Below are 12,146 nucleotides of genomic sequence, written 5' to 3'. Positions count from 1 at the left end.
GGTCTCTGGCCACAAGATAATATCCAGCAGGTATATCCCCAACATGGGAGCTGGCAAACCCTTCTAAGATAGTGGTGGTAGTGCGTGAACTCCATGGCATGGGTGCGCTACAGGTGGTGTACCCAGAGCCCTCTCTGTGGGCACACACAAACAGTCCCCCCCCCATACACACACACATATCTAGGCTGGCCTGGGCCACTGGGCTTGATTATTAGCATTAAACCTAAGATACGCATGAAATATATGAATTCTATTTTCTTGCAATGTTCTCAGTGGCAAGAGTGTTTACAAGATACTCCAACCTCCTAGGAACAGCTCTTTTGATGTGCCTTTTACAGACTGTTGCAAAATTTCCTTATAACTCAGGAAATTAGTAATTTTAACTGTTTTTTAACCTTGTTTTACTTTGAAATTTTTTCCTGTTTTGTATGCCAATAAAAGCTTGTTGTTGTTGTTGTGGCATTAAACCCAAGACCTAGTTTTGGGGAAGCAGTGTAGGTAACCCTGTTAAATTCTGTTAAACCCCACTGATTTTCATGCGAAGAACTAAAGCGGCCAATCTCTACTCCTGGGAGTAAGCTTGGCTGCTGACAATGGGGCTTGCTTCTGAGTAAACCCTCTAGGGGTCGTGATTCACCTGTTTGGAAGAGTTGCACCGCTGTTTCCAAAGCAAAGCCACCACCACTACCTCAAGCTTACTCCTGAGTAACGCGACACCATCTCGAGCCAAACTGCTTTTTTCCAAACTAAAACCTCAGTATTCAGGTTAAATTGCCGTTTTGGGTTGCAATTTGGGCACTCGGTCTCGAAAATGTTCGCTATCTCTGCTCTAAGATGTTATGAATATTGCTCACTCCTTCACAATTATTGCTGTACCTTTTACTGATGTGATAGCTGTCAGATCACATGGGAGCATTATGTGACCATAAGCATCCAGGTACACCCCAAATGAACCATCTTTGTTTACTGCAGAACATTTTGTAGTATCAGTATTAATTGATATTGACTTCTCAGAACTGGAGTAATTGGCTATGTGTCCTGCTTCACGAAGTTCACTGCTAGCCTTTGATTCGTTCCTATTTATCTCATTCCTTCGCTTCACCATTATCTCCATAGTTGCTGGACTCCTTCATTCCTCTCTTGCATAAATTTTATTTAATGTTCTATAACCGTTGGGTCCTTTGGGTCACAATCTGATCAATAGGCTTTGGCAAGCAGCGTGAAACAAAGCTTTGCTCTGCATGACATGCAAAAAAGTCTTTCTACTTAGGACCTGGTTTCTAAAGATCTTATTGGCTCTGAAGTATGTGGGTAAACAAAATTCACTTCATGCAGTAAAAAAGAAATAATTCTTTAAAGTGACTTCTTCCTGAACTGGGCCAAGAAGAAAAAATGGTTAGGATCTCCTCATAGGTGGAATGTAGTGATACAAATCTACTGTACTTCCTTTATAATTTTGTGTTTTTGTTTTAAATGTTGGACGGTTAAAATGCAAGTTCTTTTTTATGATTTAACTCTAGTAATACTTTAAATTCGAATGCAATCCCTATATCAACCGTATATATGCACTCATTTTTTTTTTAATAAGTGGGAACTCTGTTTTATGTATTGTCAAGGCTTGGGTCACGTCGTGAAATTGTTTTTGAAGAAGCTTGAGTTAAGGTCAAAGCCAGCGAAGATGCCCCAGACGCCTCGCTATCTCTGATCATCTGTGGCTGGTATCTTAGATAGGATCTGGCATCTTTCTTGTGATCCTCTTGAAGATGCCAGCCATTGGTGATGCAGGCTAAAACGCCAGGAGAGAATGTGTTGCCAGAACACGGCCATACAGCCTGGAGAAACCATACTGCAGCACCCAAACTCTGTTTTTCCTTTTAGCTCTAGTGCCATGTTTTTTTTTTCCTCTTGCCAGCGTTTGGGGAAACCAATTCAGATATTTTAGGAGGAGAAAAGTGCTTGCTGACTAAGCTGTTGGCCTAATGCAGACTTTGTGATGTCCTTTTAATGACATAGTAAATACGAAGGTGTCAGATTATGAAGAATTTGGCTGTGTGTAGTGACATGCTTTTGTTTGTTATCTGTGCTTACTGAGCAATATTCTTCAAATGTTGATATGCACGAGCCTGAGGTTTACATTCCTTTGAACTGACTGGCTGGGTTTTATCTCTTGAAAATGCTTTTCCTCAGCTCTCCCACACAGAAAGGCTTGCTCGCTTTGCAGTTCTTATGCCCCCCTCCTCCACCTCTTCTCCTACTGTAGCTTATAGAGCAGCAAAATTCTCCTTTCCCCATATACTTTTTCAGGGGATTCGGTTTATTTTATGTCAAGGGTGTGTGACCCTTCCGAGAATGCTGTGGCCCCCCAAAAATGCCCCCCATTCTACAAATCAGGTGATCACCACAGAATCCTTAATAGGGTTGCCAGCCTTCAGATGGTCCCTGGAGGTCTCTTGCTATTACAACTGATTTTCAGAAGATAGATGTCAATCCTCCTGGAAATTTTGGTTGCTTCAGAGAGTAGACTTAGGAGGCATTTTCAAGGAGCAGCAGTGTATGCTAGGATAAGCTAAGAGCTCAAGTGTATCTAATCTGGAGGAACCTGCCGTTTGATTCTCAGCTATGCCACTCTGAGCTGTGGAGGCTTATCTGGGGAATTCAGATTAGCCTGTACACTTTCACAATATCACGCCTTGGGGCCAGCTGGCAAGACCTTTGGGCTAGCTCACAGCCTCGGAGCTCTCTCAGCTCCCCACCTTCCACCTCACAGGGGTGTTGATCTCTAGATTGCAAAATGCCTTTAGAGCAGACCAGGGTGCCTCCAGGAGCAAGCAGCAGCAGAAGGCTGCCATTGCTTTCTACATCCTGCAAGTATGTGAGCTCCTGTGCTGCACCTGGTGTGGGCCACTGTGGAGTAGCAGAATGCTGGACCTATTAGATGCACTCCTGGTCTGATTCCAGCAGGAAGAAGCTAGTTCCTTGTGTTCTTATATGTTCTTATGTTGTGAGGGGGAAGGGGCAAGCAGGATTGTAAGCCCCTCTTGAGTCTCCTGCAGGGAGAGAAAGGGGGGGGCTATAAATCCAAACTTTTCTTCTTCTTCTTCTTCTTCTTCTTCTTCTTCTCTTCTCTTCTATAATTCCTGCTGGAGGCTTTCATTCCTCTCCTCAAACAATTCACACCCCCAAAATTCCTTCCAAGAATTCTTCCAATCTCAAGCCTGGTAACTCCTTGAAGCTATGGCCAGTCACCTTCTTTTCTGAAATATGGAAGGAGGGAAGTGAGAGAGAGGTGTAAAGAAGTGAAGGAAGCTGACAACATGTCACCATTTGTAGAAGCTCCTCTTAAGCTGATTTTTTTAAAATTAATTAATTTTGAAGGGTAATAGACAAATGGATTCATTTAAACGTTTCAAATTAAAGGTGACTTATTAATGTGTGTTAAAAGGGCCTGTGTGGTGTAGTGGTTAAGAGACTGTACATGTATCTGAAAGACACAGGTTTGAATCTCCATTCTGCAATGGAAGCTTGCTGAATGACCTTGGGCCAATCAGATTCTCTCAGCCTAATCTACCCAAACAGGGTTGCTTTTGCTTGGTCAGGATAAAATGGGGAGAGCAGAATGTAGATAAGCGGGCTTTGGTTTCCCATTGGGTAAGAATGGAAGGGTATAAAATGAACGCATTACTAAAATAAATAAAGAAGCAGCCAGGTATGAGGGAGGACAGGTGAATTGATAGTGCTGATTAATCAGTTTGACCTTGATCATGCATATCAACCGTGTCCTTTGTGGCAGTCAGAAACTAGGACAGGAAGTAAAACCTCTCTCCTGGGAGTTATGTAAGCCAAGCCATCTGTTTCACTTTTCAGTCCTTTGAAGGAAGAGTTCCTTGCCTCCCACACACAAACAGTTTTCTGTTGTTTAGACAACTTTCCTTGTCTAAAATAAAACATTGTTTCCTTCTTAGCTTAATCACATTGATCATCCATTATCTCTCACCCAGAAATAAAATTGGCTATATATTTATTATGTTATACTTTTATTTCCCAGTAGAAGATATAGTTAATGGCAGTGGTGGGATTCAAATAATTTAACCACCGGTTCCAGTGGTGGAATTCAACTAATTTAACAACTGATTGTTTACAAGCACCATTTTAATAACTGGCCTCTACGCGGTGCGAACCTGCTGAATCCGACTACTGGTTAACGGCAACATTTTGTTTTGAACACCAAACACAGCACTTGGCAAATATCTATGCAGCTTTGCTTGAGCTAATTATAAACAAACCTACATGGCTTTTGTGAGCACAGCTAATTTGAGAATGTCATTTTTTTGTTGCAGGGAATTAGACATGTGGATCACTTTGGATTTATCTGCAGAGAGGCTTCAGAAAATGGCGGCTTCCATTTTGTATGTTATGTGTTTCAATGTACAGATGAAGCTCTGGTAAGAGACTTTTTTTCTTAACAAGAGGGATAGGGGTGCAAGATAAGGAAGGTCTTATACAACTTTATAGGTAACTACAAAAACTATGTGAAACATTTTACCATTGGCTCATTTAAACATTGGCTCACCTTCATAAGATGTACCGCCATACAATAGGGCCAAAATCAGACAGGCTAACTGCATTGGTGAAGGTTGTTACGATAGCTTCAAGAAAATCTTACATTCTGGTTTTTTAAAAATAATATAGTATCGTTGTTTCTAATGCTGAAAACATTTTCAATGAAGTTAGAGCCCATGGGCTAGAGTATTTTGGATTTTTAAAAAAATGTATAGAACTTCTGTAGCACATTTTGTTGCAAAGATACAATGGAAAGGTATATCTCTGTCGTGAAAGGGGCAAGAACATTTTTTGAATACGAAAGTGGGAATTCAGAAAACTTGTTACACACGCTGTTACAATGTTACATTGACTTGCTGATAAAAAAGAAAACACCTTGGTGGGGGCGTTGTGGGGTGGCTGCTGGTAGGGAACCAACACAGGGAAAATGTGGTACAAACTGCCACGTGCAGGCATTCAGTAAGCTACGAGTCTTATCCCTATGTGGAAAATACCCCTACCTGACTTTCTACTCCTTACTGCAGTCCCATCCTATGCACCGTTTTGTCAATGTGGGTCAAAGGGGGGAGTGTCCTCTTCCCTTTTGCACATGCAGAAGACGTGGTAGGATCCAGCCATAGCCCTCTAACCACTTGGCATGACAAATGCATGCTACTGATCAGACCATGTTAATTCTGTAGCCAAGGGATTACCAAGTGAGTGGTAAAACACTGCACCATTGCTTGCAGAAGATCTGGTGGTTCAATGACCGCAGGGTGACTTGACTGGAGTTTCTGTTATAGCCATTCAACCAGTAGCTCATCATCCAAAAATGTTTCATGGATGTGCATACCTGTGGTCCAACAAGAGATAAATTTGGTAGTATACATCAAAACAGAAGTCTGAAGGAAAATAAAGAAACCCACTGCAGTTTCTTTATTTATTTTTAAAAATAAAGAATTGAAAGAACTGAGCTAGGTTGGGAGAGGACCCCAGGTTTACCTTCTGACTCAGGTATGAACTTCACAGGGGAACCTTGAGTCAGTCAAAAATAAAATGTGGAGTGGGGGAGACCATGCCATATCGCCCGAGGACAAAAATATAATCTTAATTATCAGTGTGAGTTAACCAGAGGTGGGATCCAGCAGGTTCTCACCAGTTCCTGAGAGTGGGTTACTAATTATTTGTGTGTGCCGAGAGGGGGTTACTAATTGGGTCCGCTTTTCCATCTCCACGCCCTCGCCTCCCCGAGAGGCATACTGCCTTTGAAAGTGAAGGTTCCATATAGCAATTGCGACTAATAATGTAACTCCCTGAACTGGGTTAATCCCTTTCAGGTACTGCAATTCATTGATTCTCAGCCTTTCGTACCTTTTATCTCACCAGTCTCTATCAAAGAACCTGTGTGTTTCACCATTGCTGTGTTCAGATTTGTGAGTTGGGGCATTTCTATAATGTGATGATGATTTAGAAATGACCTGGTGCAAAAAAATTTCTTGGGGTCGTGGTGGGGTGGCTGCCCATGGGGGGGGTCCAACTCAGGTTTTGCCCAGGGCTCTGGTTTGCCTAGGTACGCCTCTGCCCCCTTTGCTGAGGGGAGGCTGGCGAGGGAACCTGTTACTAAAATTTTTGGATCCCACCACTGCTTAACCCATTGATTGGTCCTGTTGGTTTCCTTTCAGGGTGGTTTTAGTATGATGAATTGCAAAGAGATTTTTTTCCTGTTTTTTCATGGATTTTGTAAGCTTCCTTGAGCACTGGAGAAACACACTTTCAATAATGTTCTCTTTGACTGTTCAACTAGCTGGGACAGCAGTTAACTACGTCTTGGCATTCTCGGGAGGTAAGCTCTGTAGAGGTCAAATAAACGTGATTTTCTTTCTGCCCTAGGTTGATGAGATCATGATGACTTTGAAACAAGCTTTTACAGTGGCTGCTGTTCAGCAGACCGCCAAAGCACAACTCCAGCTCTGCGAAGAATGTCCCCTGCAGAGCCTGCACAAACTCTGTGAAAAGATCGAAGGTATGTATTGTGCAACGTACAAAGAATAAAAACTACCCCTGTGTTTTCTGAAGTAAAAACTAGGGCTTTGGTTGGTTAATTTGTTTTAATCTTTGATACAAAAAAGCAGTGATTTTGCTGCCTCACCTCATGGTTGAGATGTTTGGGGAGAACTCTTGTAAAAACAACACAAAAGAGAGCCAGTGTGACTTAGTGGTTAAGAGCAATGGACTGTAATCTGGAGAACTGGGTTGGACTCCCCACTCCTCCACAAGAGCGGTGGATGCTAATCTGGTAAACCAAGTTTACTTCCCCACTCTACCACATGAAGCCTGCTGGGCTAATCACCATTCTCTCAGAACTCTCTCAGCCCCACCTATCTCACAATGTCTGTTGTGGGGAGAGGAAGGGAAGACGAGGCAATTGTAAGCGGCTTTGAGCAGCAGTGGCGTAGGAGGTTAAGAGCTCGTGTATTCATTCTGGAGGAACCGGGTTTGATTCCCAGCTTTGCCGCCTGAGCTGTGGAGGCTTATCTGGGGAATTCAGATTAGCCTGTCCACTCCCACACACGCCAGCTGGGTGACCTTGGGCTAGTCACAGCTTCTCCGAGCGCTCTCAGCCCCACCCACCTCACAGGGTGTTTGTTGTGAGGGGGGAAGGGCAAGGAGATTGTAAGCCCCTTTGAGTCTCCTGCAGGAGAGAAAGGGGGGATATAAATCCAAACTCTTCTTCTTCTTCCTTGAGGTAGGGGGAAAGTGAGGTATAAAAGCCAACTCTTCTTCTTCTTCAAAACTCTATTGCAGGGATGTCCAGTTCTAGCCCTCCAAATGTCAGCTAACAGGGACTGATGGGAATCGTAGTCCATGAACATCTGGAGGGTCAGAGTTGGATACCCCTGCTCCAGTGGATTATGAAGTCCTAAGAAAAATGGCAGGATTTCATACTGCTGCACCCCTCTTTCATGTGAGGATTTCATAAGTACCATTTTTAGCCTTTCTAAGTACATTTGTTGCATATTGAAGGCACTGAAGGTGGGAAAATGGGGGAAAGGAGAAATCAGGAAGAAGCTTCTCTGTAGCAGGAAAGTGTTGGTTAAAAACACTTGGATACATGTTGTTGAAATCAGTTCCCACCTGTTTCCACTTATACCCTTAAGCGTGCTTTCCCTTCACAGCTTAAAGGATCTGGGGCAAGGGAGTTTCCTTGGTGGCAGTTCAGCCAACACAGCACCATAGCGCAAAAACAAAGGTGTCTGCCAGCCCAAGCTTCACATGAACTCACAGGGATTCTTATCCAAGCCACCCTTCTCCTATTACTTGCAAAAGCAAATAATTTAACTAATTTAATTTTTAAAAGTTTTTATTTATTGACAGTCTTAACTGAGATTCTAAACAGTCATCTTTTATGCCTTAGTTACTTATGCCTTAGCTAGTCATCTGTTATGAGTTTTCTACTGCTGTTTTATTTATATTGTAAGCAGCCGTGAGTGCTGCAAGGTAGAAAGATGCCTAGTAAACGTTTTAAACAAATACATAAAATAGACTGCAGGTTGCTGCTCCTTTTTCCCTGTGGATGAAAGAGCACACTATGGGTTGGACCCCCTGGATCGGTTCTGCTGATGGCAGCACCTTCCCTAGACACTGAAAGAAGATGTTACCACTGGTGGAAAAGATGCTGGGGATATAGCCCCATAAACCCATTTCTCATAAACTCAATTTCTGGCCTAATTTTTCTGCAGTTGTTGGTTGGAAGATTTGTCACCAATTAGAAGTAACATTTTAAAATATCGCCTTTTGCTTTATTCTCGGCTACCTCTAGTTGCTTTTCAGGGCTTCATCCATCTAGAACTAAACTGGAACTGCAGAAATACTTAACAGCACTGAGTAACCAAGAGCAGGCCTCTGTCTTTGAAGAAGTTCTGGTAACCTTTCTTTGTTTTCTAGCTTCTGTTTTGCTGGTTCATTTTTGGGAAACCAAAGAAAAATTCTTCTAGATCTCTTTACTCTGTTCCTCAATAAGCAAAATGTGCCATTATCTAAATATTGAACGTTCAATCTCACAGTAATCAGCAAAGATCTTTATAAAGTGTTTTTTAAAGTAGGAAAAGACCAGACATTTTAAAATGACATTGTAACGAGGGCGGATTCCGCATGGGCCAAAAACAGCAGTGTGAAAACAGTGTAGACCCTTTTAAACCATTTTGCACCATTTTCACACCAGGTTCGCACTGCTGTTTTTGGCCCATGCAGGTTCCGCCTAGGAATTGGCAGGGCATTGTCCAGCAAATCTCTAACCTGGCTGGTTGCATCAATACTGCTTTGCCAAGGCATACTGTTCAGAAATTAATTACCACAAACCAGTTCTGAAAAAGCTGGAAGGAAATTCCAAGCCTCAGGAGGCGAATCCTTTGTTAATTAGATGGAGGGATCATACTTCCCATCGAGCCCTTACCAGCACGGCCACCACAATTGGCCATGGCTGGTAGGAAAACTGATGGGAATTGTAGTCCATAACATCTGGAGTGCCAAAGGCTCACCACCACTGAAATAGGCAATACACTGTCCCAGGGTCCCCAGGGTGGTGCCCGTGGCGCCCATCAACATCTTTCCTGGCAACTACCAAGTGTTTTTAGAAAGTAGGTATGTTTAGGTAGGGCTTTTGCTCAGCATGGCTTCTGGTTGACAGTTGGAGATTTGTATTGTCGAGCTGGCTTCTGGCGGCCAGAATCACTGGGTGTTATCTGGTTTCCGTATTGTCGCGAAACCAGCAGCATTCTCTCCTGACGCTCTAGCCATCTGTGGCTGTCATCTTCAGAGGATCTCCTACTATCAAATCCTCTGAAGATGCCAGCCACAGATGCAGGCGAAACGTCAGGAGAGAATGCTGCTAGAACACGGCCATACAGCCCGGAAACCAGACAGCACCCCAGTTGGAGATTTGATTGGCTATGCAGTTTGATTGGCAGCAGCGGCTGCCACAGCATAAGGATCTTCACTGTGTGACTGAAAGTAAACTGCTGCAGTCATTTGGTGGTCTCCCACTCCCATGACAGTCATTTTGTGGCTGTTCCCACCATACTGTATGAGAAATCCAAAGGTGCTCAAAAAGGTTGGGGACTCCCACTCTACAGAGTGCATCAGTTACAGGAATGTCATTACAGGAATGTCATTTGGATTCTTCATAACCATTTGAAATGAAACCTGGAAATTCATAACTTTGAAATGAAACCTGGAAATTCAGAGAAACTAGTCCGTTGCTGCAAGGGATTATTATAAAGCTATAACAATCTAGCTATTACTAATTTTTTTAAGCCCTCTGGTAGCGGGAGGAATAGCAGCCACAGTAGGGCAGAGGAAAACTCTCTCATTTACCCTTCATCGATGCAGTGAACTCCTCTGCTTTCACGGCAGCAATGAGAGCAACATGGAGAATCGTGCTGTTGCCACCTAGTGGTATTTTGTTATACAAGCAGCAAGTTAAGAGTAGGACGTAGTTGAAGATAGCAAAGGTAAAACACTGTTATTTTTCCCCCCTTGCAAAGAAAATAAAGCCAAGGAATGAACAGAAGGAGAATGAGGCAATAATTTCGGTGCTGAGAAACATGTATGAAGAAAAACAGAAGGATCACGTTCATCTTAGTGAAACCAAGCAGGTATGGAATTATGGAGACTGCTCTTCATAAGGAAAAAACCAAGCGCTATATAAGATTTTTCTGTAAACGCATCCCCGCGCAAGAGTTGAGCTACACATTCAAAAAAAAAAGATTGGCATAGCCCACTGGAAGAATCTTCCACACTTTTCTTAGCATGCAACAGGACAGCTGTTTTACTACATCAAGTTAATTATGTATTGTGCAAAAAAAATTATGAGATATCTGCGTGTTCTGCAGAACATGACAGCACAGCTATCATGTCAGGGCTAAGTACTTCTGTAAGTAATTAGGCCTCCAGATAAGCAATTTGATCTGTACCTGATCAGTGATTTGCTCAGAAAGAGGGGCCAGCCTCTTGTTAAATGGTGTTAAAGCGCCATGTTAAGAGCCTATTGGTTTGATGTGCCACCTGACATCTGTTGGGCTGGAAATGGTAGTACTGCTCCTGGCCATTTGCAGGAGTGGCAGCACAGGACAGATGAGATCAGGTACTGGGAGGGACGCACCTGCGCTCCACCTCAGGAATCCTCCTGCAAGAGCACCCTTATTCCTGGCCTGAGGGGGGGGGGGAAGCTAGTTTAAAACACATGGTTTAAAAATGCTTTCCTTTCTTTGAAAAAAAATCTGTGCAGAAAAAAAAAGTTGAGGTCACTCAGAACCCATTCATTCAGAAGTTAATTACAGCAGTCAGCATAGGAAGTTTTCGAAAACACAGATGAATTCAGCAGTCGTTTGAGTAATCCTTTTCATAAGAACATAAGAAAGAGCCTGCTGGATCAGACCAGAGTCCATCTAGTCCAGTGGTGGTGAACCTTTGGCACTCCAGATGTTATGGACTACAATTCCCATCAGCCCCTGCCAGCATGACCAATTGGCCATGGTGGCAGGGGCTGATGGGAATTGTAGTCCATAACATCTGGAGTGCCAAAGGTTCGCCACCACGGATCTAGCCCATTACTCTGCTACTCGCAGTGGCCCACCAGGTGCCTTTTGGGAGCTCACATGCAGGATGTGGGATCTTGTTCACTTCTCTTCATTCCCTTTCCCTGACAAATTTTGTCTTTGTTTTCTTAACTTCTTAGACGTCACATCCCTCACTAGAGGCCCTGGGAAACGAGACCTTGAGCAGCGCGCCCCGGTTCAGACTGGAAATGTTGAAAAGCAAAGCCAAGAGGTCACTGACAGAGTCACTGGAGAGCATTTTGTCCCGAGTAAGACTCTTCGGTTTTGTTGATCTTGTGTTTAATGACGTTGTATATACTCTTTCATTTCCTTCCTGTCCAAAACACTTAGACAGCTGTTGAGACAATACTATTAAAACTAGTAAAATCAAATTAACTTTGTAAAATATTCAAATGACCTCATTCTGATGCACTTTAATTATTCTTTTTGACTCATGCCTTCAGCTGTGAATAGGGTAGCCCGATCCAGAGAAGGTAGTGGAGTGTGGCGGCCAGGGTCCAAATTGTGCTGTAAGTTTGGGGCTGGCCACAATGGCGTCCAGGGGCTGAAAGCCCTGTGGAAGCTGCCAGCTGTCGGCTGCACCCCTGGGCTCACCCCCACAATTCAATGTGTGCAATTCTATGCCAGGAGGGTGCTGCAACCACCTGCACTTCCAGGTGTGGACACACTGGAGCTCCACAGCCCTCCCCCCGAGGAGAGCCCCTACCGCGAGCCCATACCGCTTCCAGTGGTGGATTTGTACCCCCCCCCCACACACACACACACTCTGAATTGGGTTCTAAGTCATTCTGACAACAACTTGGGCTAGACATCCTATTATTATTATTATTTTTATTATTATTATTATTAATTAGATTTATAGGCCACCTCACCCGCAAAGGGCTCGAGGCGGCTCACAATACAAGCTGCTGTTCCAGTAACAGCACATGAATATATTCAAAACTAACCACATTAAAACAAATTTCCACAGCAGCAATATCTTAAAATTTA

At 43.4% G+C, this 12,146-nt stretch overlaps 1 protein-coding gene across 6 annotated transcripts in view; it reads left to right on the top strand.

Moving 5' to 3' along the window:
• Positions 1-12,146, top strand: part of TBC1D1 (TBC1 domain family member 1) — a 134,290-nt gene that overhangs the window by 66,725 nt on the left and 55,419 nt on the right. For all 6 annotated transcript variants that reach the window (XM_048509575.1, XM_048509580.1, XM_048509579.1 and 3 more), the window contains 5 exons: positions 4,338-4,442; positions 6,430-6,562; positions 8,371-8,462; positions 10,083-10,193; positions 11,276-11,404. In XM_048509575.1, coding sequence (XP_048365532.1) covers positions 4,338-4,442; positions 6,430-6,562; positions 8,371-8,462; positions 10,083-10,193; positions 11,276-11,404 — 570 coding nt within the window. The remainder of the gene's footprint in view (positions 1-4,337; positions 4,443-6,429; positions 6,563-8,370; positions 8,463-10,082; positions 10,194-11,275; positions 11,405-12,146) is intronic.

The sequence above is a fragment of the Sphaerodactylus townsendi genome, linkage group LG10, assembly GCF_021028975.2.
Source record: "Sphaerodactylus townsendi isolate TG3544 linkage group LG10, MPM_Stown_v2.3, whole genome shotgun sequence".
Lineage (NCBI taxonomy): Eukaryota > Metazoa > Chordata > Lepidosauria > Squamata > Sphaerodactylidae > Sphaerodactylus > Sphaerodactylus townsendi.
This window is presented reverse-complemented; position numbering and strand designations above follow the sequence as displayed.